This window comes from Neodiprion pinetum, chromosome 6 (genome assembly GCF_021155775.2).
Source record: "Neodiprion pinetum isolate iyNeoPine1 chromosome 6, iyNeoPine1.2, whole genome shotgun sequence".
Lineage (NCBI taxonomy): Eukaryota > Metazoa > Arthropoda > Insecta > Hymenoptera > Diprionidae > Neodiprion > Neodiprion pinetum.
The window spans coordinates 17,909,708-17,937,576 of record NC_060237.1 but is presented as its reverse complement, the minus strand read 5'-3'; the positions used below and the strand labels follow the sequence as shown (position 1 = coordinate 17,937,576).

General features: G+C 40.4%; 2 protein-coding genes across 5 annotated transcripts in view; both read left to right on the top strand.

Annotated features, from left to right (window-relative positions):
• LOC124221122 (rRNA 2'-O-methyltransferase fibrillarin-like) overlaps positions 1–27,869 on the top strand; it is a 292,337-nt gene that overhangs the window by 232,992 nt on the left and 31,476 nt on the right. The window lies entirely within an intron of this gene.
• Positions 1–27,869, top strand: part of LOC124221624 (visual system homeobox 1) — a 76,473-nt gene that overhangs the window by 27,359 nt on the left and 21,245 nt on the right. For 2 of the 4 annotated variants that reach the window (XM_046631811.2, XM_046631809.2), the window contains exons 3-4: positions 13,091–13,181; positions 17,614–17,737. In XM_046631811.2, the coding sequence (XP_046487767.1) occupies positions 13,091–13,181; positions 17,614–17,737 (215 nt within the window). Of the gene's footprint in view, positions 1–13,090; positions 13,182–17,607; positions 17,738–27,869 lie in introns of all 4 variants that reach the window. The other 2 variants (XM_046631810.2, XM_046631808.2) reach the window with 1 other exon arrangement.

Sequence of the window (27,869 nt, the reverse complement as noted above, 5' to 3'; positions counted from 1 at the left end):
GGAATTACGAATGAATTTGGTCACATATTTTCTGGTTGTTGTACAGATCGATGCTATGTTGTGTGACAAGAAGGCAAGCTCGGTCTTTTCTGGCCGAGAGTAAGTTTGCAATTCGAGTCGTAGGTGAGCCGAAGACGATGCTTCCTTGTTGCACACGATTGTTTATACAGCAAGAGTAGGCTGCCTGTTTTTTCACGAAACACGAAATTGAGGTTAGGGTCGCGTCATGTCAAATTTGTTCGCGACTGCGCGTGCGCGGAGTGCTGAAAAGACCACTTTTAAATCCTTGTACTCCGCGCGTGCGTATTCCCAGACTCACCAGACCGTCATAGAAACTACTGGTACTCACTTTGGGTACGGAAAGCACGCATGGGAAAACGCGTTAAACATGTTCGCGTTATATGAACATGTTATCTAATAAAAAAAAAATACAGTTTTTCAATCGAACAAAGACTTGACATCGAGTTATTATCGTCGCAATAGTTACAAGAAAACAGTGTACGAGTGGGAATTATTAAAAAGAACAGTAGCAAGTAATAGATTTTCTGATTTTATTTACATAACTTATTTCCGGTTATGATAAAAATGAAAATAGTTAAGGGCTGTGTAACAACCACAAAATTTGCCATGATTCATCTTGGGAAACACTTGTATCGGAAAATCTGATTATTGCACAATGTTCTTATTATGGTGGCTCAAAGCTTGTGCCGATTGATCAAAATTTTTTACGAACGTAGCAAGATATTCACGAATTCGTACCGTATTGCGAAAATTTTTTCCCCTAGCTATCATATGTATGTATTTATCCCGTTCTTAAGAAACTCGCAAACCACTTTAACGCAAGTGCTCGAGTCTTGTAACGGTCGATTTTCTGAATCCGTTAACCTAACACAAGTGAGTCCTTATTTAAGGAAATTTTTCAAATTCATCAAACGCTGGTGGAAGTGAAAAAATTGTTCCGGAAGCAGAATAATAGTTGGCTAATTGTTCGTACCAATTAGGTTATATTCCTAAATTATGTACAGGTACACGAAATTGATATTTCATGGACAGTTATGCAGAATCAAAAAATTATGATTTACTTCTCGACTGAAAATTTGCAATAAGACAGTCCGGAATCTGGAAATGCCTAAAACTTCAGCTTTACGAGTATTGCATTGATTTTCGTTTATTAATTCTGTAAATTTTTCCTATTGGTTGTAAAATTAGCGACGTGCGTGGAGTTTAGTTCATCTATTCATCACCATCTTGAGGTCGAATTTGACTGTATAAAATTGATATTAAATCTTGAAATTCGTCAATTAATATCGGACTGACGAATCTGACTTAAAGTCGACCTGGAAAGCTCTGCAATACGATAAGTGTGAGTATCCGGATAGCTAACAGAGCACGTGAAATGGTAGAAACGAAAAAAGGGGCGAAACAAAAAAAAAAAAATTGTTGTAGGTACCTAAGGCTAGACGCTTCCTTGGACATTGAAATTCTATTGCACCTGAATAACGGGGCAAGGACATCGGGAAACAAAGTCCGACTCGGACCGAGTTTGAGAAAACAAAAATAAATTTAAAAAAAAGTACGTAAAAACTTGTTTTCAGGCAATCAACACTTCCTTCATTGTACGTTCGTGACATTTGAATGCGTGGCCATCATAATATTCACACCATTCTTCTGGCGTCGGGTTTCAATATGGCTTCCAGGAGCGAGTAGAAGAGAACCAGTTGAGACGCGCTGTATTGAGAAACACCTTTTTATTAAGAAGGTGTGAAATCTCGGACAAAAAAATCTTGCCATGATTTTTCTACTATACAGGTTTCGCCGGTGATATCCATTTTTTTTTTTTTTTCTTTTTTATTTTTTTTTATCCTCGTTCTTTCTTTCTCTCTATCTTTCCCTCTTCTGTTCTAAAGCTTTTATTTCCACTTTTTTCTTTCCAGCTTGCGATGATTTTTCCTCTCACTCACACGTGATCACCGACACTCACATATTTTCACCAAAGTCATAACGACAGTTGCGAATTAACTTTTTGGAGAGACGCTAGAAAAGTGAGAAGAAAATTGTCGCGAATTTTTTAACGAGACAGTCGTTCGTCCAATCGAGCAGATTGGCAAAAATGCCCAATCGATGTCGAAGTTTAAGCATCGGAGCTGCAACGCGGGAACAGACGAGTGGATTAAGTAAATTAATTTCACCCCAAAAACATGAGCGAAACATTAGCAGTTTAGCCCCTAACCTGCTGGTCTGCTACAAGTGTTTTACACGATGTTGGGCGGTGTTACACGCTGGAGGGAAACGGTTTGGGGTCCCTAATCTAGCGAAACATCCCTCGGGACAAGCCGGGGCTACGTCTATAGGCAATTCGCGCTAATACCATGGAGTGGCAATACTGCTAAGCTGACTTCCTACCGTGAATTCAACTCGGCTTGTCGAGTCCGCCACGCTTTACACCGTCACGATTTCACCCCGTTTTGTATCGACTTATTCCCTCCCTCGTTTCGTCCAAATTGTACGTACTACGCGTTCGTCGAACGTTACGACACGAATCTCGTCTTCATGATCCGAACGCAAGCATAAAAAAGAAAAAAACATAGTCGGGCGAACATAACAGTCAATGTTCGATACATTTTTCTGACAAAAAAGATGACGAAATTTTCTAACCAGGACCAAAAATCCAGAAAAATTTCAAGATTGGAATTCAATTAAACGTTCCGAAATGATTTTGAAGGATGGAGTCCCAGTAATGCTGTCATAATTGTGAATAAAATGTTATTCGGATTGTTCGAAAATTTTTTTTTTGTCTACTATCAGTGAAAATATTTATCAGTGTCGGAAGTTGATTCCTGCAGGGTAAAACGTTCACTTCTCGGTATGCGGCAAACGCACATGCGTCTTTCGGTGTAGTAATATCGAATTCACGTCAACAGAATGCGGGGTGACGAAAAAGGGACTGCAGTATAGCTGCGTATCGAATCGGTAAATAACACGTGTGTCATGCTCAAGGGTTGCGCAAATTATTGTCACGGAGTACTTGCATCGCTGACCCATGAGACCCTTCCCCTTCCCCGATTCCAAGCCCTTGTAGTGCTGACCAATTTTTTTCGGAATACAGAATTAAACTGTTCAAAAATGACGTATCATTGCGCAATTTTACGGCACCAAAGAAAGTTTTTCACGTGACAGTGTCACGTATCTCAAAAATCTTACCGGCTTACTGGCCGAGTATCGAGAATGAAAACTACGCGATCTGTGTTACTGCGATTCACATTTCAAAGTTACGAAGGAGTATTTTTATGCAGCATTTACATTTTTATGTGTGTCGAGATTTTACGATCAAGGCAGTAAAATTCTATGATTATAGTTTTAAATCCATTTCTGCATAGGTCGCAATGTCACAGGTTACATTAACTTGTAGCTACATCTACGGTACATACACTGAGAGAAATTTTTAGTTTCGGTTACCGCTCAGTCCTTAACTATTTTCATTTTTTGCCACAATCGAAAAATATAGTTCTAGGTACAAAATGAAAATTAGTTTTCTAGCTTTTACCGGACAGTCTAGTATCTCTTATTATTCTTTCTCATTACGATCAATGTTGCTGTATTTTCTTGTAACTGTTAAGAAAATTTAATGCTTGTGCAACAATAAATTCATGTTAAAGCCTTGTTTAACTAAAAAAGTAGAATAAACCTCAGAAACTGATTTTGCGTTGCAATTACCAAAAAAGGATCGACATTACCGCAAAATGGTTACGCGTACCTTTGTTTTTTTTTTTATTTTGGGCGTTGCGTTGTTTTTCGTAGTTTCAACAATATTTAAACAGTTTTTTCAATGATACCTGTTTTACCAAATTTTCTTAGTTACTGCACAAATGAGATTATTCTCAGTGTAAGTGATTAACTTCGAAGAAGTTAAAAAGTTGCGAAAATCAGTAACTGTTTCGATTGTCCGAAACCACTGACCCACGGCAACGAGTTGAAACCAAACCGGGTTCCGAAATCCATTACGATCCTGACCAACATTATACATATAACCGAAGGTTCGAAGTATCGAAGTATCTCCGGCCATTATGGGCGTAATCGGGATTCAGCAAGCTGGCGGCATTCAGCCGCGGATGGTAGGATACACGGTTTGAATTGAGCATAGAAAATTTTCAATTACCCTCTAAAAAGACTCAATCTCGAAGTTTAAAACATCTCGAGCCGCGGAAGGAGGCGGGGGACGAGGCGGTGGGACGAAGCATCGTGTTCGGTGAAAAGATTTCCAAATTAAATTTCTGGATTAGTACCCGTTTAATGTGGACAAGTGGTGCCAAGACGTCCCGTGGGAGTGCTTCGCACACCAGGACTCTCTGGCCCTCGTCTCATGGGAGAGCCACGAATAGTCTTCCAACCCCCGACGAGACGCGTCGCGAGTCCTCGCCTCGCTTCTCCCCGCATGCTCGTGTCCTACATACTGGACATAAATGGCGCCTGCCACCCACTTTGCGCGTCTGTGTTTGCAGGGGGGGGGGGGGGGGGGTGGATTTCAAGCCGAATATACAATAGCCATGTGTGTTTCGTACGCCCGATCGCGAAGCGATGATTAATCTGCTGATCAAAGACTGCGAAAATGAATTATTAGTTGGCGATACTTTGTGCGGACGAGTGTTTTGAAAAGACGATTAATACAGAGCTAGTGTAATTTTTAATTGACTCGAGAGATGATTATCCGTAATTAAAAAATAACACCGCCTTTGTCGTAGTTACATTATTTTATTTTCAGTGTGTTGTGAATGATTTGAACATTCGGGAGGATGTCGGACCTTTGAGGTTTACCGATTGCAAGTTCATCGCATCACATTTCACTTTTTTTCTCTTCTCCTGAGCCATGAAGTTACTCCAAGTGTCGAGGAACGATGCGAACGTAAAGAATGTCGAAAGAAAAAAAGTCGCGTTTGATTGATCACTAAGTTTAATTCGAGAAATGAATAAAAAAATATCGAAACTTTGGAATTCAAGTATACAGTAGCATGCCTCGGCCTTAAGCCGAGTGAGAATCGGCTGAAAATATATTTATATGCAAACGGAACTTTACAGTCAAGTCGATAAAAATAATTTAATATTCAATAGGACTTCGTATTCTTCTATCGGCGCCTATAATTCTCTCGTCTCGGACTGAATATTGAAGGATCTGGTAATCATTAGCGAACGAAATTGAACGAGCCAAGCTTGTTAAGTTTATACCGTGCAATGAAGATTGTATTTAACTCGACAAAGAATTGAAAAAATATCTAGAATACGGACTATTGGCAAAAGTGAAGAAGTGTATCTGTGTAACTGTCGAGCAAGAAACAAGGCGGGGTAAAAAGAAGTGAGACATTAGCAAAACGACGAGGGGGAGCCTGAGCTGAATCTACCAAGGACTCGCTGTTTCTTGGCGCGTGTTTCAATTCTTACATTTTCGTACCCACTGGAGAGCGATGATCAAACAAAGACATTCGATTGAGATCCATTTTGCCTGAGCGAAGGCCCGTCCGTTTTCCTCTGATCTTCCGATTCCATAGCAACTCCACCCACGAACATTTTCACAACTCTCGTGAAACGAGTTAATCATTGCCGGAAGTTAGAAAAATTCACGCCTCGACGTTTCCAATCGGAAACAGGCCTCGTTCTGTAACTGATCCATGTTCCTCAAAGAAACGTTAGCTGCGGCACTAATTTGGAAAAAAAATTCTCGTTGTTTAAAACTTTCCTTCTACATTTTCGAGCTGACATTTTATCGAGGGTTGAAAATTGCTGTGATTATGTTGCCCGTATGCAGGGGGATATGATTAGTAGCTTGATGCTTACTCGGTGTTGTATATTCTTCATCGTCTCAGTGTCAGTCATTGAAGTAGAGTCTCGCCAATGTTCAATCAGCTTTCAAAATATGCGTTATGAAAAATTAACGAGGTGGAAAAACGCTTTCTTCAACAAGTCGATTGTCGGTGAACGACAATAGTTAAGGACGGTGTGATAACCACGAATTACGATTTTCATCCGATTTCCTTAGGTTGCAATAATTCGGCAGTTTCACCCAGACACAACAGAATATTGGATGCAAGGTGAAATTTACACCAGTGTATTCATTCCTTGAGTTTCCTAGACTGACACGTAGGGCGAAAGTTGAGAGGGTTCGACCAGTTGTGGTTACTGTACGATCCTTGACTATTTTCATTTCAGACCGTAACTGAAAATTACAGTTCTGAGTAAAAAATAAGAATAGATTTTTGTAGCTGTAACCAGAAAATCAAATACCCGTTACTATTTCCTTCGATTATCATCACTCGTACAAAACATGCGATAAACTAGCCGAACCGATTGTACGTTGCAATGGCGAGAAAATCTAGCGTTGAGAATTACAGTCGCAATGAATAGTTAAAGCTACCGAGTTTTCTTTAAATTCTAACGCTGGTCCAACCGTAATTATTTGTGAGGTTGGAAACGGAAAAGAAATTCTCACGTATTCGTTTAATTAAAAAATAAAAATAAACTCTGCATATTTATTCATATTGGCTAAGGTTTCGGCCGAGGCGTGGTAGACCATTTTCAGAGAAAAAACGTGACTTCTGTTAGTACATGAGATGTTGTCAATTGTGTATCTAGCGAGGAAGATGATACGGTATTCCGGCACAGTAATCTTTCAATTATTAGAAAAAAAACTCAGCGTGGCTTCACGTTCAAGGGACGGCGCTAACGCGTCGAAAAAAAAAAAAAAATATAGACTACAGGTAAAACATGCAACATCAAGACACGGGTCACGGTAGTATCTCCACGTCTAACTACTGTGACTATCTATTTAAAATATTACTCCGTCGGCAAGAGCGTTTCCAGCAGTGATCGAAGCGACACGCATTTTACTAGAATTTCTTGCAAGTAACCACGTTTCACGGTGTAAAATGTTGAAATATTCACGTTCTTCTAGGCTCGTTGCCTAGCTCCGGAAGTGACTACTTTATTCCCGCAGGTTAATACATCCCCTAGCTCTGGTGGCTCTTGGCGGGTCCCTGCAGCAACAACACCCTCGCGTGGAAACAAGGGTAGTTTTAAGGCAGCTCGGTACACCCCGTAGACGGGGCGACGGGCGGTTGCGATGTGGTGGTGCTCGTTGCTTGGCAACTGACGATAAAGGAGCCCTGGATAGCCAATGGCGGCCCTCAACACCCCTTCGCCTAACACGGCTTGTTTTCCGTGCTCAAGAGCGAGACACGAGGAACGAGGAACCCGAGGTGGCTTTACTTTAGTGGCTGTTAAGGTTTTAAAACCACTGTGAAACGTCTCACGGGCGAAGCGTTACAGTAGTGCAGTAAATTAAGCGCGGTGTAATTAATATTCCGCTAAACTTCGCTGTCACTTTATAAATGGCGAAGACGAAAATGGGCAGAAGACGCGCCGGATTATTCACCGTTAAACCGGATGACGAACTTTGTTGGATCGTCATCGGTTAGCGTTTAGTCCCACTCGTTGAGGTGCGATTTGCGCTAAATTGACATGTAATTTTGAATCAAGGCTACCGTCTCGAAACCGTGATTTCAGAACGTCAAATGTCATCGCAACTTGAAGAATGCGTATATCGACAATGTGAAAATCGAAATCGCTGTGTAAAAAAAAAAAAAATTCGAACCGAGATTGCATTCGATTAGTTTTAATAGTAACTAATCACCGAATAATTACAGAAGATACCGGACATCGTGTTCGTTCGTTCTTTTATTCCCAGACTTCAGACCTTACCGAAACTCATCCTCACAAATTATTTAAAATTTATCGAAACTTTCGAAGGCACTCATAATTTATACAACGAGTTATCGATATTGCCGTACTTACGTACCGGGAGACTTTAATAATTAACATCGAGTTTTTCGAAATCCTTGTATCACGTCTGCTCGAATAAATATCGACGAGGAATGATCGGCTGGTGTTTTCGTGTTTACAACCGTACAACGAATCTGTACAGAGACGCATTTTCACCTCTTGAGACTGGCAGGAGGGAGTGTTGAATTGAATTCTGTTGAAATAATTAGACATGAATTATTGATTCCCCGATCCGACTGCAGCTTCCGCTTCTTATTATTCTTCTTCGTTTTCTTCTCTTGGTCTTTTCTTTTTCCCAATTAGCTTATAACCGAATCTGTTCAAGATCCTTTAAAACCACTCCAGAATCACGGTTCCGACCTGTATCTACTTGCGTCAGCTCACTTATATTGTCGACTTTACGTATGTTTATACAGAGAGGAATCATTTTTTTTTCTCAACAGTAAGTTATAACAGTATAATACATATACTTTGATCATCGATTGCCAAATTTTTAGCCAAACTATATGTGAAGTTATGAAACTGAGTACAAACTATAAATCTAATACCGGTTCATTTTCAATTGCCGTAACAGCTTACACTTACAAATTATTCCACACACCCCAAGTACCGCAAAATTCATTTAAAGCATGCCTTGTTGCTCCGTACGTTAATTGCATATATTGGCATTCTTTTTCTATACTTCTTATTTTCTTTCAAATAAATTGAATTTCAACCTCCGTGCGTTGATTCAAATTCATGGTACATAGCCAATGTGAAATTACCATTATTCGGTTACACGGTGATCGGTTTCCTAAAAACCTAGAATTCAAAGTCGCGGGACGAAAGGGATCATGAATCACGATCACCGAATCAATGAGCGAACACTGTTGCACCATATGGCGAAGTGCTTCGGTACTCGCCCTCACTGTCCGGGAAAATAAGGGACTCGCGTCGTCCTGGAACTGCGGGCAATTCGCAACTCGGTAGATCCCGAGGGAATTTCTTCGTCAACGAGGATCAGCAGCCCAGCCGGTTGCTGCAGCGCTTGCGGATCAGACATGCGCCGGGGTGCTAAGTGGTTCTAATCGCTAACGGGATTTGATTAATTGACTGCTGGACAGAGTTCTGCTCGATGATGGAGAGAGGAGAGCAAAGGGAGAGCTTTGGCGGCGTGTCGATATTTCCGCCCCGTTATCGACCCTGCGACTCTAAGTCCAAGTCGAAGTCCCGGTCGACGATCGAACGGGAACCGTCAAGGAGTTCTCTCCGTTCTTCGACGGATACTTCAGATCAAAGCTTCGCGGGATATAATTGAATTTTAATACCCCCCAAGACGGATCTCGGACTCTCTCTTACAAAGAACCGAGGGACGTAATTCCGTGGTATTGCCCTCGGGTCATTGGGCTCGGCTTCTTACCAGAGATGCTTACCGCAGTCGCGATATCATCCCATTTTCCACCAATCGGAGGACCAGATTTTCCCGACTTATTCTCCTTCGATTCATGCACGCTCTTCTCTCGTTATACGCCACAGTTCTTTTCGTCCAACTTCCGACGTACGCTATACCAATTTTTTCTAACTCCATTTTGAAATTACCTCCCGAGGGTCGACCGATTTGTACAAATCGCGGGCGGGTATATCCCAGGTGTAGTTCAGTGCGGTAAAATAACTGGTGCAACAAAGTGTCGCCAGATGTCATCGTGCAATAAACACTCTGGCAACAGCAGGTGTTGCGGGAAATGGGAATATACGATACTATCCAAGACTAGAAAGATTGTTTTGTCACAACCGCTGTGAAGTCCTTCACTCGTCTACCTTTACTAAAAATTGTCATTAAAAGTGCAATATGAAAAAAAGTGTTACAAATATTCTATGAGTTCTTGACTGTGTGGCAATTGTTTTATCAGTAGGCAGTCATTCGTAAGAAAACTTTCTTGCGACTGTCGCAATGAAGTCATATATTCGGACATTGTACAAAAAGAATAACAATCTCTATATAATACCGTATTATGTGAAAAAAATTAAGTAGCACAATAAGTGAAATAATTATCTCGACCGTTTGTGATAATATGAACATTCACGCGTTGTTATAATTATATGCACTATTTCATAGTTTGTTAGGGAGTGTAATCAAGAGAAATATTCGTGGACTGACGTGGTCAATGAGGTGTCTAAATCTTTCCAAAATCCACCTTTCCGAACTCGTTACTACACGGCAAACAGAGTGCAGGTGACACGTATGCTCACAATGCCGAATCAGCGTATTGAACAAATTTACCCAACAGGTACAATAAATTTCGCATTGATTCGAGGATACAATTATCTGTAAAAGAAAAATATGAACTGGCATTTTTCGACCCAGCGTTGAACGATAAAAGAGTCGGCGTCCCGCGTGAACTCCGAAGAAATAGTCCGTGGCTAATAATATAAACGGAGCATACGTGAGGATTCGGATAATGCGAAACAACTGGCTCACCTCGGGGAACTACGAATGTGGCAAGAAGCGAGACAAATCGCACTTAAGGAGTCATTCCGAAAGGTGAAGCTCCGCGGAGCGTTGAAAAGCGCCTAACGGAACGGGGCTGAGCTTGCGGGCCGGACGGAGGCAACCTAACCTAACAAGAGCCGACCCGGCCTGTTTCATTTTAAAAGCAATATTCACTCGGCTTGTTATTTCAAGCCATATGGCCGGCGTTCCATCCTTGCAATGGCCAAGACAGCGGTCCGAGGCGTAGGAGATGGGCCGGCGCTTTGTTGCCGGAAAATAGAAAAAATAGAAAAACCCTTTTCCCTCCTCTTCCCGTCCCTCTCAAGCTGTCTTCTCTTGCGCTTGCTTGCGCTTTTCATCGCGTATCTGGCTGACTACTCCCTTATATATATATATACATATACACACACACATGTATACATATATACACACACACACACATATATATATGTACATATGTAGACCTACCTGCACAGTGACGTCAGCAATGTTTCGTAGTCCAATTAGTTGGGGGATATAATTAGAATTAAGCTGTTAATTAATAGTTAGTTAGCTACCACCACGCGTCGCTCGGCTCTACGTTGCGCTTTACGACCGCCAGGGTGGGCTGCCTGCCGGCCTCAAACCCTCCGCTGTGTAAAAAGCTTGGGGGAGTTTCATTGTACAAAGTTGCACCAAAGCTTTTCCCTCATTAATTTCAAATTAATTTATAATTGATAATTATTTTCGGGGACAACGTACACCCCTCGAATATATCTACCTATATACATCCCTATTTTGGGTTACAGTATACACGCGTGTATACATCGATGTAAATCGGATATCTTCCTCCCCCTTTCCTCCTTGCCCCACTCGCCCCTCGGGCACCGCGCTTTGTTATTCAACCGAGCTTATAAGCCTGTGTTACGCATACCTTTCCGATAGCGGTAATAACAGCTTTTATCTCACGCTTTTACAGGTATGTAAATATATATGTACAGGTATATACCTACGAGGTAGCTTCGCTGAAGTGAAAACTTTGCAAACGTTGAAATTAATCCGATCCAGGAATCTACGCACTGACAGTCTTACTCGTTACCACAAATTATTCTCCTGTACGCAGTTTCCAAATTACTCGAAAGCTTTCGTCGAGGAAAATATGGGTCAATTTATTCATTGCTTTTTTTCTCACGGTATGGAAAAATCAGGTAAATTTCAACTCGAGATTTTACAATGTTTCTTCGGTCGGATCCGAATATCAATTCGTTTCGATATGCATTCGCACTTAAAACAAACATTAAAATTCAATAAAGATATTTTCTACAATATTTGCAGAAAAAAAAAAAACAAACACATTGTTTGCTACGATTTGATCCATCGTTCCGACAAAATTACATTACGTGTATTAGAAGTTGAGGTTAATATTTCCTTGATTGAAACTCGATCGGTATTCTGCTTTCTTCTTTTTTATCCCTTTCTTTCGCCTCTTTGTGCACCTAAAAACATCCATCGACAGCTGTAAGGTTTCGACGAAAGACCGAAACTCTCATTTTCCTAACGACGCGACGGTTGATTCCTGAGACCTGGTATATACTTCACACTGTACTATACACAAGTAATGCTTATATATGTGTGCGAATTTCCGGTGAACTTTAAGGGTCGTAGTTTACTTCTCCGGATATATATATCGATGTGCGCAAATGCGGCGAATACCTTGTACAGCATTTTCGAACTGCGAGTGAGTGCACGTGATAGATGGGTCATGCGAACAGCAGGTTAGGTTCGTGTGTGTATCCATTATAGGTACCTACATCGAGTAATCCGATACTTGGGTTGGAACGAGAGACGTATATCTGTGTAGAATATGTACAAATACACGAGGACTTGGTTCGCATTCGGGTTCATCGATGGATATAATTACGCGAACAAAGCGAAGCAAACGATAAAATGATACGCCTAATGAGCTTTGGGTTTAATTAAGCATTACACCAATGTACGAAGGGCTCGGAGTCACATTCGCGATTAGATACGCTGTGTAACGCTGATTCAATTGAATTGTATACGTATATGAAGTTGTATATATTGCTACTCAAACTGCAGCACTGAGAAAAAGTTCGTTTCTATAGCTGGTATGAAATTTTATTAAGCTGGGTAAAAGTTACAACAATTGTTTAAACGTCGTTGGAATTGCAAGACAATGTGGTAGTACTAAATTTCCTGGTCATTGAGACATTGATTCTGTTTGTTTATCGCACTTCGTTTCTTCAATTAAACGAGGACTTGACATCAATTCATTTACGAACCAACGCGAAGTTATCGTAATGGTAACAAAAAAAATATAGCACGAGTCATGAGACTCAAACACAATAGTAAAATATTTTAGATTTTTGGGTTGTGACTCCAAAACTGATTTTTATTTAGTACCCAAAAATGATTAAGGAATCGCGTGTGTACTGAGAATCGGAAAAATATATCAGTGGCATCTGATATTTACGCCTTTGCACGAATCGAGCCAATTTATATCGAATCGGAATCCCTGGCTTGTTAATTAATCCAATTATATGTGGCAACAGTGAAAAAAAATGTCGTTCAACTTTTGTAGAAGCGTAACGTGATTAAAGTCAATTAGCGGCGAGTGCGCGCTGTTTTATTGTGTACACATAGAATCAAGTTCATGCTCGTAGAAAGTTTTTTTTAACTCGAAATTGCCTGGTCTTGTAATTTGCAAAATTTTTTTTGCCTCACTTTGCTTGGTTCTCGCCAAGTTCATCTATTCTTTTTATAAATCTGTGCCAACTATGTGAATCGTTTCAGGTATCGGACACAGTATCGAAACTGGGAAAGACTTCACGGTCGACGGTCTCTCAGGTTTCAGCAAAAAAAAGAAGAAGAAACGTCGCCATAGGTGAGTCTCTGCTCTGATCAAGCTGATTCACCATTTTATTAACTTATCTTTAGCTTGTTTGTTCGATTTGTTTTTTTTTCCTTCAAATCCCAGAAACAAAATTTTCAACTGTATAATTACCCATAAGGCAGCTGATGGTTGCCCGAGTATCAAGTTTCAGTCGGGTAAAGTATTTACTTTTTTTTAAGGGTCTTTCAATCGTTGAATTTATTATATTATCGTCTTATCAGCTGAGAGAATTTGAAACGCAGTGACTGTTATTGGAATAATCAAATTCATCAAATGTAATGGAATATTATCTCCTATTTACACTTCGTTTTCCTTTCTTTTTATTGCCACAATTACTGACATCACTTTATGCTACGGATGCGAAATTATTGGCAATATTTTTTACAACTATAGCCACATTTTCACAGCCCAAATGAACCAGTCTGGACATAACGAACAAATTGCTTATGCATGTAATAAAATTGTACCTCATTTCGCGCAGACACTGACGACGTATCCAATATCGATGAAATTTAGTGTAATTATTCAGATGCAGTCAGCGATCAGACATTGCCGAATTTTAATCTTTTCGTCATGATTTTTCTACATTTCCCTCCTCGTTTTCAATGTTGAACAAGTTTTTTTTAAATTCATATTCAAAATCTCACCTCAGAAACGTAGATTGCCTGCATACGTATAATTATTTTCATCAATTCTTTATACGAAATTATCATTTCACTAAACCGATAACACATTTTCCGAAATTAATTTTTATCAACTTGGTGATATTTATGCGTAGTAAATTGAGAACTAGCTTTGTACACTGAATTTACTATTTTTCTATACGAAAACTGAGAGAAATTGTTAGTTCCGGTTACAGCTCAGTCCTTGACTATTTTCATTTTTTACCACAATCGAAAAATATAGTTCTAAATACAAAATGAAAATTAGGTTTGTAGCTGTTACCAGAAAGTCTAGTATCCGTTACTATTCTTTCTCATTACGATCACTGTTGCTATATTTTCTTGTATCTGTTGCGAAAATTTAATGCTTATGCAACAATAAATTGATCTCAAAGCCTTATATAACTAAAAAAGTAGAGTAAACCTCACAAACTGATTTTGCGTTGCAATAACCGAAAAAGCATCGACAATAGCGCAAAATGATTACATTGTCACTCGTTTCTTGTAATTCCACCAATATTCAAACAGTTTCTTTAACGATACCTGTTTTACTGAATTCTTCTAATCACTATAACAAACGAAAATTTTTCTCAGTGTATATCCAACAGAAACTTATTTTGAACAAATCAAAGCGCCTTAAATATTCCTCCAAATTTAGCGTCGCATAGCAATCACGCGTCCTCGAATCGAACTCGAAGCATAGAATAAATCACGCAAAAAAAAAAGGTTAAAATTTTTGACGCGCGTACGCCTTTATAGACATGATAGACAGGTTAGCTAGGCGTAGCCTCGCTGTGTATAACCTGGAAGTTAAAAGGCCTGACCGGGCTGCAATCCTCTAACGAGCTGATCGCGGGATTTTCGGTAGGCAGAAGGATGACTTTGAATTCTAAAGAATTTGTTGAAGGAGTCGCTGCCTTCCGCCCTCCTAGTTCACGCCTGTCTGCCTCATCTCTGGAGCACAGTCACCGTTGTACAGGGGCCGATGATAAGTTCGTCTATATCCATCTGTCAGAAATTATCCCTAATTGGACGTCTTGCTGACAAATTGGATCGCTGCTACGGTAACACGATTATCGGTTCGGCGGGAATGATTGCAAGAAATTAGCAGAGAATTATTTGAGATTGTAGTTGTTATCCCTGGAGTGCAGCCGCGGAACCGAAATCGGTGAAAAACGGGGGGTCAAACACACCATCGAATATTTTTCGATTTCTGGTCCTATTGTAATATAATCATATATGTGTATCGATTACAGCGAAGTGGACCTCATTTTAGTGATACGTCAAATAATTGGTAGACACGTGTCACGAAGCTTTTACCACTTTTACTCAATACGCTTCCGGTTACGTATATTACGAACAAATTCAACGGCTGAATCGATTCGAGTCAAGTATTGGAAAAAAATTAACTATTCAATGACAATACAAATTACGGAGACTATTTTTTTTTTTTTTTCTGATCTGTATATCTCTTTACCTCCAGTTACGAAATGATGATTCATAATTCTGAGAATCTTCTAATACGATTTTTCCGAGAATTCCATGCAAGACCAGCTTTCGTTCACAATTTATTATAATTCACTGTTACTTCATATATATATATATATATATATATTTCATTCCAAATCGTTTTACATGATTGGTCAAATTATTATATTTTCTATCTTTTTCGCCATCACTTACCGCTTCAAAATTTTTCTCATACGACAATTTGTCCCGCTATTTGCACAAATATTGAACCGAACAGCGACGATATATTTTTCTATAGAAATGTGCTTGCTAGAAAAATTTTGGGCTTCTATGCTCATCCGGTTAGTTTATTTTTTGAACTTGTCATCGTTACTCAACGAGTGAGTTTTGATTCCTGGATCATCGTGGAGGTTTTCGAAAAGAGTGAAAACTCGAAGACAGCCAAGAGAAACCGTCCCCCGAATTGTATGAAACATTTTTGTCCCTCGATTGACCGCTGTACTCGTATCGGTCGAATACGTAATTACACGTGTGCCGTTACACCGGTGCAAACCGCATATCCATTCGCAATTAAGCCCCATTCATCGATTGTATATAATCGTTACGTACGTGCAATTTGCGATTCGCGCGAGGCGAACGCGCCTGCGTCCCATGCCAAGTTATTAAGCGTCGCCCTACGGGCGTTCCGACCGCTTATACGTCACGAGCGAAGCCACCCGCCATTTTTTTACCGAGTGATCGGGTTACCACGATGCAGGGGCGATTAGTACAGCAGCATGAATCCGAGCCAGGATCCAGGATTAAAAATTACGGATCGAGAGTCCGAGGAGAAAGAAGATGAAAGAATTTACTTACCTTTTTTTTTTTAACTTCCTCTTTCGGGAATGAAACGCCATTTTTTTTAAATAATCAAAAATAGTTGCTCAATCCTCCGACTTCACGCTTTCATCGCGTACCTACGTTTGAATTGCATTTTTCTACTAATCGGGATTTCAAGTAACGCGGTAGAGTAAAAGATTTCTTTAATCGTACTGGATGTTTTTTGTAGAAAAATTTCGCAAAATATCGATTACAGCTGACGTTGAAGTTGAAAAATAACAACGGCTTACCACGTGGAGAAGGGGATTAGCAATACTTCTTTTCCCGGAATAAAAACTCCATGCATTTATAACATGGGCTCAAAATTTCTATTATATTTTACTAAATGTTTCGTAATTTTGTCGAATTCTAGAATATAGGCGCTTTGGAAATGACGAATTGAGCCGTAATACAGCCGAAGGTTGTTTGAAAAAAATTTGAAATGTATTTTTTGTTTTTTTTTGACTAGTACTTTCTTAGAAAAAATTCTGAGGCCAATCTAAAATTACAATTTCTGATCTTGATCGATACCTCCTGAAATGCCCTTTTTATAATACACATAGTATAAGCTCTAGAGTAAATAATTTTTTGGTAATCACTTTCAACCGCTAACTTTGAGCAATTCCGCTAGGTTGACTATGTTTTTTTTTTTTTTTTTTTTAAAGAAGGCGGCACTTACGATTAAAAAAAAAATGCGATGAAACCAGTAGTCCGTGAATATACAGTGTACGTAATCCGACAAATTTATTCGAACCAATGAATTTTTAACCGACTTAATTAAACAGAGTGTATTTGGCCAGCAGTATTATTAGCGTAGATCACTCTCGATACGATTGACGTACCTTTTTTTTTAGGTACTTTCCAATATTTTATACGCCGGTATAAAACGAATTCAAATTGACAACGTGATTGAAATTTATTTGCAAGCCCAAAGCGATTAGGTGAACATATGTTACCGAGTAAACACAAACCTGCGAACATTGAATCAATATGAAAATTGTTATCTCATATCGAGTTGTAACTTTTCACTTCAGTACCCATTATTACTGGTTACAAAATTTTTACTCCAGCAGAACACTGTACATCCAATGAAACACAATTTTCGGATAATCGAACAATGATGCGAAGAGATATTCGATTGAAAAGAATGTTGGATTTCGTACGAAGAAAAGTATCACAAAACCGATCGCTAACTTGATGTATCCTTGAAATTTGATAACCATCAACGAAGTTGCGCAAATTAAATTCAGTCCCAAATTTCCCGAAGACTTTCAGAGTCGTGGTCCTTGAATAGCGCAGATTTTCGCAATAGGCGAATCTCGATCTTCTATTTATTCGATCGCAACGCGTCTGGAAGTAATTCTCCGCTAAAAACTAATTAGGGTGACAAGTTGTAATGGCATATAACTAGGTTCATACGGTTGTTGCTCCAGGACGATCTTCACGTCGCAGCAGCTGGAGGAGCTCGAGACGGCTTTCAAGGAGGCGCACTATCCGGACGTTTACGCCCGCGAGATGCTCAGCCTCCGAACGGATCTTCCCGAGGACCGAATACAGGTGAGCGAGTACATCTTTGTACCTACGTATATGAAATCGGGACACAACTGTGATAGTTTACCGCAGCGGAATCGCCCGCACGCGTTGCTATTTTATGCGACAGAAAAATGCGACTGAATGCAATCTCCGAAATAAGAAGAAGGTTTCCGAATTTGAATAATAATTTTCTGCCAGAGTTACAACGATGATCAATTACCCTTACCATTATATTTGTGTGAAAAAATTCTGCAGTCAAGTGTTGAATAATTATTTATGAACTGTCTGTTAACAATTATTATAATAGCGATGAGAATATTTTCGAACTTGCAGAACCGTTGCCAGAATTGTGATCCAAATGAATATTTCTGTCCTGTTTCACGATCATCGATGATTACTCATTTTTGTTATATAATGATCGAATGGTCAACCCGATTTTTGTATTTACAGGTATATTTGAATCACGACTCTTGGTTGAGGTCACGTTCCACTTTTCGTTTCTACGTTTCTCTATACTCCATGATGATAATTGATCTTAACTTCGCTGGGTGTTTTCATTCGAGGAACATATCAAAAGTCATTGAAATCGCTCGGCTATACGAACAATACGACAATTTATCGTACGATAAGATGAAAGATATTCATATTTGCTAAACTGCTTCACCTGAAGTATTTTTTAATGGGATCAAATGAAAGCCATATTTTACTCAAGTACTGAAAACCGTCGTTCTAGAGGCAAGTCATATTTTATTGGATGAAAAAAGAAGAAGAACGATCTTCCACCATGCCTGACTCAGTCCGTCAAGTATCGTACTAATTTTTATGTAACGCAAGCATGTTTTACGTGTCTTTCGTGCTTGTGTAACGTACGTAAAGTAACTGTTGTAGCCATGGTGGGAGTGAGTTACGACTGCGCGTGCGTGGAGTAGGTACGATAAAGATCACGTTCAAGTCTTGAGAGTTAATGAATATGGTCTTTTCCGTACTCCGCGCATGCGCAGTCGCAAGTAAATCTGACATTACGCGAGCCTAACCTCAATTCCGTGCTTCACGAAAAAACAATGTGTGCAACAAGGAAGCAGCGTCCTTTTCGCATCGCGTATTCGCAATATTCGTCTTCACCTCTAAGACTCATATCGCAAACTTACGTTCGGCTCGAAAAAACCTGGTTTGCCACCCTGTTGCACAATATACTATTTTCTACCCAGAACTAAAAAACAGAATCCAAGTTAAATAAGAATTCCAAAAGAGAAAAGGCAAATTTTATCGAACATAGAACGCGAGCAGGTTGATTTTGAAAAAAGAGAATAATATTCTTGACAATACGCATAACAGCCTGTATTTTTCGTTAACACCGCGAAGAAAATTCTCTCGCATTTGTTCAGTGAGCGGGAATTAAGGGATGCGTAAATGGCATCGCGGCACACATACCGACTGCCGGAGAAGTTTTATAACAACGCGGATTGCAGGCTGCACTGTGCAGCAAGGAAAAGACGAACGTAAGCTCGCGGCGTTTATACTTGTGCGCATTAATATACAGCGTTTCAGAGCGTGGCTGCGGTGAAAACGGAAAACAATACTTTACATCGCACACCCGCGGACGAGAAAAACAAAACCGTCCTTGCACCTTTTATACATACCCATACACACACACACCGATTTCCCCGTGGAAAATACGCGTTTCGCGGCGATTTCTGCATGGCGGAACGCGAACAAGCGGCCCTTTTCTTCGCGGCGGAATTGCCCGTATATGCCGACACCGCGCCACCGGATCCTGAAACCAGCCAGTCCCATCCCGTCCATCATCTGCAGAGAGCAACCCTCGAGGACCTCGACCCTCGTGGTTCGGCTGAAACCCTTCGCCACGGCCGGCCGGATGACCTTAAAGGTGGGACCAACCCTTTCGGGAGTTTCGTGGTGGTTGTATCTTGCCGGTGGGAAAAATTCGGCACCAGTCCCGCATTCGAGCGTGGCTTTCGAATTCTATTTGACAGTAGTGACGCAGTTTCTTGGTGCTACTCATGGATTCGAGTTGACTCCTGAGAGGAAGAGTGAAATCAAGGTTGTCGAAGGAGACAACCTGCAGCATTCCTCGAGAATGTCAATGATCTGTATCCGTCATCACCGCGAGTATCGATCGCAAAGTTCCGACACAGTTGGGGATTAGTCTCCGGGATTGCAGCTCCGTGCCATTGCAGATTGAAGAGTTTGGAAAACCGTGATATCTGACAAAACAATATCATGGAAGCCTTGCAATTTTTGCGTTTTCAATTTCAATAACCTCACGCATTGATACAAAATGTGCAATTGTATTTCATTCCACACGCTTGTAGTCCGCAAGTATAACATATACCGGTTATTTTCCTTGATACAAGTTTACTTCACAAGTGTAGTAAAGCTTAGGTCGGATATCATCGTGCATGTCCCTACATGTAGGATAGAAATTCTTGTGCCATTGCACGATGGTGCACCACGTTCCAACACTGCTTCTTGGACACTAGCCGTGTAGGTAGAGATTATACGAGTTGCGTATACCTACCGAATGGAACGAACTTGTGTGAGGTGTGGTAACACACGTAGGACAAGTGCACACGTAGACGCAGAGCAGCAGCGCATGCAAGAGAAAGCAGCAGTACCAACAAAGCGGCCATTGCAGGGTGGGTGCGGTCGCCCGGGCCAATCAGAGGGCCGGAACGGGAGCCGCGGGCCAATCAGAACTCTGCCTCGTCGTCTTTTGTTTCTAAGTTACGCGCGGGACACAATAACGAGCCTGCAGGACCGTAGAGAGGGGTTGGTAATCGTTAACGGGATATTTTCGTCCCGCTCGCGGTCTCTCCGCTGCCTTATCCTCCTTCCACTCCCCTTTTAATCTCTCTCTCTCCCTCCCGCCTCGCCTCGCCTCACCTCGCCGCCAACCTTCCTCTTACCGCTGGCTCCCTCCTCGCCATCCTTCGGCTTCAACGACCAGGCGCCAGGAATATCCGCGCACTGTGTGCGAGCCAGCGATCAGGACTTCCTTTTGAATATGGTTGCGGGCTACGCGCGGAGGCAGTCCTGTACGATTGGTTTCGGGGTGGAAAATAATAAGGGTTGAATAACCGGATTCTCTCTCGCTATTCCGCTTGCATATACCTGATCATTTGGTATTACGGATCAATGTACAATATACGTTTTGTACCCGTTTACTCGATACGAATTGATCATCCCAATAGCAACACGTACGCATCCATTCGTCTCGCCGGAATCGTTGGGGAAAATTTGTAACGTAACTTTTCCAAATCGGAGATAAACAACGATTTTTGTACGATTATTACAGACTGCTTTCGACTCCGTTTGCAGATACCAACTAATCGTATTTCGGTGATATATAACAAGGCGCTATAAGACTGATCAAAGATACCTTCGAGTCTAATTGCCGAATTTCCGCTTTTGAGTCTTGACTGTAAAACGGACTTTGGATGGATATGGTTGACCTGATAATAACAAGCAGGCATTTCATATTTTCGCGCGGAGTAGTAGAGGAATCTACTATGTACAAAGTGCGATTATGACCGTGTCAACAAACGTGCGGGGATATGGAATTAAATTTATAATTCAACACCGTATACGGACGTACAGGTATACGCACATGTGTGCGTATGTAACTGCCTAATAATTTAATGAAGTAATAACACGTAACGCCTTGGTTAACAAGGCAGGCTGCTGTTAGACTGCGTAATTTGGTAATAGCCACGTGTGCATGCAGACACCCCGAATACATACCAAGTATATAACATGTAATACTTCTACATACAATATATGCTATAGTCATCCTTCGTATTTTTATACGGTTCGCCTCAAACCGGAAACCGTTCTTCAACGGCAATTTAACAATTCCCTCGAGACTTGAGCCCGATATCACTCTCCTACGTGCATGGACGTAATATATGTGGCATCAAGCTGTATTACACCTACAACTTTCCCCGGTGACGTCCCAATTCTCCGTGTCATAGTTTTACCAGAGTTCAGGAGCTTCCGCAAGAACTCCAGGCTTACGGGTTTCACCATACGAATCCAAGGTTAGAAAAAGGAAAATAAAGTTGAAAGATATTCCTGCTGTGATATAGAAATATAAATGTGAGCAAATTCGAAACATACAAGACTAGATATCAACAATTTTGCGAAAATGATTCGCAGTCAGAATGTTCGAAATGATCGTACCATGGGGATTTTGATTTGATTCTTATGTGTTTTTGGGCTTATTTTATTCACCATAGAGACCGCCGCAAAAAGAGCATCTTTCGGTACCTGAGAAGTCGTTTTCGAACATTTTCAACAGCGGATGTACGCGATTCTCCCGATTTCACGTAAACAAGGTATTACAGCCAAACCACCAAACCGATTCTCGTGAAATTTACACAGGATACTGTTTTTAACCCGAAGACGTGCAGATAAGCTTTTCCTTCCGATCCCATTTTCGGTTTAGAAACTGCAGTCGCCAACTCCGTCAACTCTGAAGATACCAAAGCGGGCTTTAAAACACAATCCGTTGGCCTCAACTGTAAATTTTTTTATATTCTTTGTTTACTTTTTTTAACTATAAATCCAACATGAACATTGGAACGGTTGAATACTGTATTCAAACGAACTAGCGCTAAAACAAGTCGGTTATTTTTGCGTGGGCAAACGACCCGGGAAACTAAGAGAGATACTACACCAATTTGTGTGAAAGACGCTTCGATACGGTCGATTTTCTGAAATCCATTCCAGCTTCCTCATCCGGTCCCTGATCGGACTTCCCGCACGCCGTTGCATTGTCGGGCCGTGTCGCAACGTCCCTGCTTTTCATTCAGGTCCCGTTTTATCGAAGAATCCAAAACCTCGATATGGAAGCACCGGGCTTTTCATCCTCGGCCCAGTTTCCAGGCGACATCCGAGCCTTTTCTACCGGAAGAAAAAATCCCTCCTTTCGACACTGTATCCACTGTTTCTCGACCCGCGAAAACTTTCACCGGGCTTCGTAAATACGCCGTGATGGCACGGAGATAATTCTCTCCGAGGCGGCTTGTGTGTTGCGCGTGTATAAGCGCGGACGAATGGTGGATGGATTCGAATCCATTGTTCGAAGAGCGGTTCCTATTGTCTGAAAGGAAGACGTACTGTGTCCAGCTCGAGTCCCGGCCAGTCATCGGACGGACAAATTACGGCTGCCACCCTCGGACGGTTCCGAACAGGTTAACGGCCAAGACTGTCAGGCTGATACACCTGAGAACCTCTAGAAATTTGATGGGGTCCTTTTCAAACTGACGTTATAATCACACCCGCTTCAACCGGACGAATTATGTTGCATACCTACACTTGTGCGTGGCGTCTCTACGCTTTCAAAGTTTTATAACACGCGTTTCACTCGAATCGGCCTGATTTTCTATATTACACATCTAATTGCCGTGTGGCAGCCGTTGTATGGTATTCAAGTATCACGTGTACTTACAAAACATTGCACAGTGGTCTTATCATCTGTACACTGAGAGAAATTTTTACTTTCGGTTACCGCTCGGTCCTTAATTATTTTCAGCTTTTACCACAATCGAAAAATATATAGTTCTAGGTAGAAAATAAAAATTAGTTTTCTAGCTGTTACCGGTAAGTCTAGTACCTATCCGTTACTATTCTTTCTCATTACGATCGCTGTTACTATATTTTCTTGCAACTGTTGCGAAGATTTAATGCTTGTGCAACGATAAATTGATGTTAAAGCCTTGTTCGACTAAAAGAGTACAGTAAAGTTAACAAACTGATTTTGCGTTGCAATTACGAAAAAAGGATCGACGATAGCGCGAAATGGTTGCATGTACCTCGTTTTGCGTGATTCTAACAATATTTAAACCGTTTTTGTTTTTTTTAACGATACCAGTTTTACCGAATTTTTCTAGTTACTGTAACAAATGAAATTTTTCTCAGTGTACTTTATGCCTTGTACGCTATGCCCGATTGCAATGGTGTGCTTGATTCTGAGGTTTCGGTCATTCGCTTCTCCGATTCTCAAGCCTATCATGCTACTTGATCTGATCATCCAATTTCATCTCAACAAAGCTGCAGTCGCGTTCCGTCGTTCCTGTAATTTGGAATTTCGATGGAGCATATCAATGTTTGGAAAATGTAACGAGTGCAGCCTGTACAGTCATGTCGCAAAATGTGTAAAAACTTGGATTATTGGTTAAATTTTAATTGTTATTTATGTGTATGAAAACTTTCAGTGTATCATTTCAGAATCAAAATACTTGCGATCCTGGTACAAACCGAGGTCTTACTGAAACCGTAATGAAAGAAAACGAACAAACGAGAATAGCTGATTTGTTCAAAAATAAAAATTTTTTCCGATGATAGTCGTAAATAAAAAATTCCTCAATATACCCGTCAGTACAGATCAGAATCTTCTAAGCAGACGGAAACAAGTTTATAAAAACTCTAATAAGTATCATACAAAACGTCTTTCCAAGAGTGCCGGAAAAAAATCTGCGACACCATTAACAAAATTCATTACATTGCATGTAACGGAAAGAAAGCTGTTTTATTAGATTTACATAACGATATTCGCTGTTAACTCTTTAATCTCTTTTTTTCTAACTCGTTTGCCTGGTGAAATTCGTTCCTCGTTAAAACGAGAATGAGAGTTAACACATAGAGTTGTATAATAATCACGCTACGTACTTTTGACATCAGTACGTACATTGCTCGTATAAATTCTCCAGCTTGTTTACTTCTTCACTGAGTAAAATTCTCTCAATAAAAAACAAAAAAGGAAACTATCTTGCTTTAATTTTGGCTAAAATTAAACGAAATCGTTTTGCGAACGGGTCAAATATTCTGTCCAAAGAACAATTGAAGAAAAAGCTTTCGCAGATCCAGAAACGATCCGAAGCTGCCGAGTTAAGTTTTTTTCCCCGGGGTGTCAAAGTGCGGATAAAAGAGATTCGGCCCCCTGCCAAGCGCTTAATCGAAATGTCCTCGGCAGATTTCCAGCCCTGCGATCTTAGAGTGAAACTTGTATTATCGCGTTTCAGGTCTCCGGATAAAAATTTGGGCGTATGAGAATTAAACGAGGAAATTATATATATTTATATACACTTTGACGATGGGTAAAAGTTAGCGGCGCGTGAACACGTATCAAAATAAGCGGCTCTAGCCGACAGTAATAACGATATTGACAAATAATGAACAATAATGATAAATGCTCCCGACGTTCACCACGTCAATGGAACGCCGACGGAGATAGTGTCAGACCAAGAGGGGGCTGCGCTTGATCGCAGATTTCCGAACAAAGTACAAGTAATTTCATTCCAATTTCTTCTGGGGTGGAAAAATTATAGGGCATTCACGTGCGCGGCCGCGGTTTCGATTAATCTGGGGTTAATGAATTATTACACTCACACACACACGCGCACGTGTACTGCAATATATGTATATATATGTATATGCGTGATGTATTACATGTCCATCGATTGGGGTCAGCAGCTTGTGCTAACGGATGACGTTTCATTTCCATTTCGCTTTTTCCAAAGTACGAAGATCGGTAGCTGAAAAAACAGTAGAAATATTTTAGTGCCACAATTAGTGGATGAAGTATGCAAACGATAAATAACTTTCCAAAAATTTAGGTATTACCGTGATTTTTTTTTTTTTTTTATCTGGAATATGAACAAGAAGAATCGAATAGCTTAGAAGGATAAGTTCTCAAATTTTCCCGCTATGGTTATTGTATTTGTGAACATAAGGATGTCGAACGAAACAATTTTTGTACGTTTACAAACAAAAAACACTACGTACCGATTCTTCTTTGTATCTGATCAACAGGGACCAAATTAATATGTAAGTACATAATTCTTATTTAAATCATTTTCATTTCTTATTTGGTTTTACATAAAGTATGATGTTTGGAGTCGGAAAATGCAGTTTCTATTTTCCGTATTCTTTTCTATATTTTAGTTTTTTAAGTATACAACTTCGTAATTCTTAATACATATTTATACGGGCCCCACTGATCAGTTTCAAGTTAAATGTAACCGAATCAATGTTTCGGTAACTTTTGGCTACGTACATGTAGGCATAACGGCTGCGTTGAAAATCGTTATAAAAGTTCAAGCTTGCATTCGTATAGGTGAAAGTTTTAACCGCGATGATAAGTTCGAAAAAATTAGCATACAACTTAATTACTGGCGGAAATGTTGAAAATTTCGATAGACGGGTTACGGGGGAACGTGAGATGGCACTTGAGGTCAGAAAGAAATTGACGTGACGTAGGTAGCAGTGGTGGCGTTTTACAAATTACAAGTCATCAGCACGGCTCTCCGTACGGTTCTACAAGTTTCTCACAAAGGGTTCTCTGTGCCAAAAGTTCTCTATTCTTGACAACAGGCTTCATTGTGTAGAAAAAGGTACTTGGGCATACGAAGAGAAATTCTGATTGATGTAGAAATTTACGTATCGTTGGTATTATTATAAATAGAAGTCCATGCTTGTACAGCAGCACTAAAGCTACACTGATGCGATTTAATTGTTTTTTAGGCGCAAGAACAAAATGTTGTCAAATTAGGTCGCGTTATTGCTAAAAACAGTCTCAAGTGAACGTAATCATGCAATTCGTGCGTAAATTGCTACAGCTGTATAACTTGGCGTAAATTTTTTCCTGTAGTTTACTAAAAGTTTTTTTTTTTTTTTTCTATTCGTATTAATCAATTGTTTAAAATTTTTTTGTCGTCTGTCGCTGTAGGTGCTGCATTAAGTCTGCAGAACCTTGGTATTGAAAAAATATACAAGAAACGTTTGTTTTTTTACAAAGTTACCACCGACCGAGCAATTCTGTATTCGAGTGGACGATTTTCAATTTTCTCACCGTTGCCACTAATACTTAACTCTTGTGTTTTTTTAACACTAAACTGCCAAAAGAAAAAATTGAGTGAATCGCTAAAGGTTATATCTCATTTACTTCAAAGTCTCGGTCGCATTTCACTTGCATTAATATTTTTCATTCGAAAAATTGAATCACGCATTATACACAGTACGCTAAGTATTTCACCGAAACTGCAACATTTGGAACGGCATAAAAGTGCGGCTTTCACATTTCAAGTTTTCCTGATTTTTTCGTGTAAGGTGGCTTCCGCCGCATCGATGAAAGATTCTTCCATAAGCTTTAGATCGGTACTATTTTTCAAACCTAAAATTCGTCATTCTCCTGTCTTTTTGAAAAATCCCAAATTCCGCGCTATTATCACGCGTGCTTTCAACCGCGCATAAATATTGCAACATTTTTCGCGTTTCTCGAGTCGGTGGGACGCGTTAAACCCAAAAGCGGATCGTAACTCTGATCTTAACCATTTCCGACGGAAGTCTCCATTATTCCAGACGGTCGTATCATCTCCTTAAGGAGTTGGCGAGTCCCGTCGCCAGGAGACGCCAGCCGCGTTCTTCTCGCGGCCAAGATGACGCGGATCGGCGGCGGCGGAGGCGGCGGGTAATGGTTTGGAACGGCTCAAATGACCCGCGAATTCAGCTCGAGGAGTCTGTTTATGTTTGGTAGGCATTCCCGCAGAGTCGGGAATAAAGTCGACGAAAATTATACCGTAATATTACCATTTTCACGGGAAATTTATGGTAATTTACAATCCCAACTGGCCTTTAAACAACCGTTTAAGACTGTCGCTGTATTCGTGCGAATTCTACAGTCCGCGGTGCGTTTATCTGATAACCCACGTCAGATGTGTGTTCGTATAATACACCGGAAAATATCTCGGCGGGAGATTTTATCATCGGAAATATTTTCACCGCCGAAACTCACCGGGTAAGAAAGATTTATGGTAATGCAGTGCTTGTACGTTTGGTAAGTCGTTTTTAAACGAGGTTACGCGTGTATAAAGTGAGTTTCGTATAAACCTGCTGGCACAATGAGAGAAATTTTTCGCCGAATCGACTGTATTTTAACCGCTGAGAATCCAAGACGGACTGTGTAATTTCGATAGCTGGGAATAAACTAGAAGTGCGTACATTTCCGGAGAATTATTTTGCCAAATATATGCATTAAAAGTAACTAGAATCACCAGAATACTCAAATCATTTACAGAACATGGAGAAAAATTGTCAGTAGTTACAACTATTTTATTTCTCGTGTAACATCCGATTT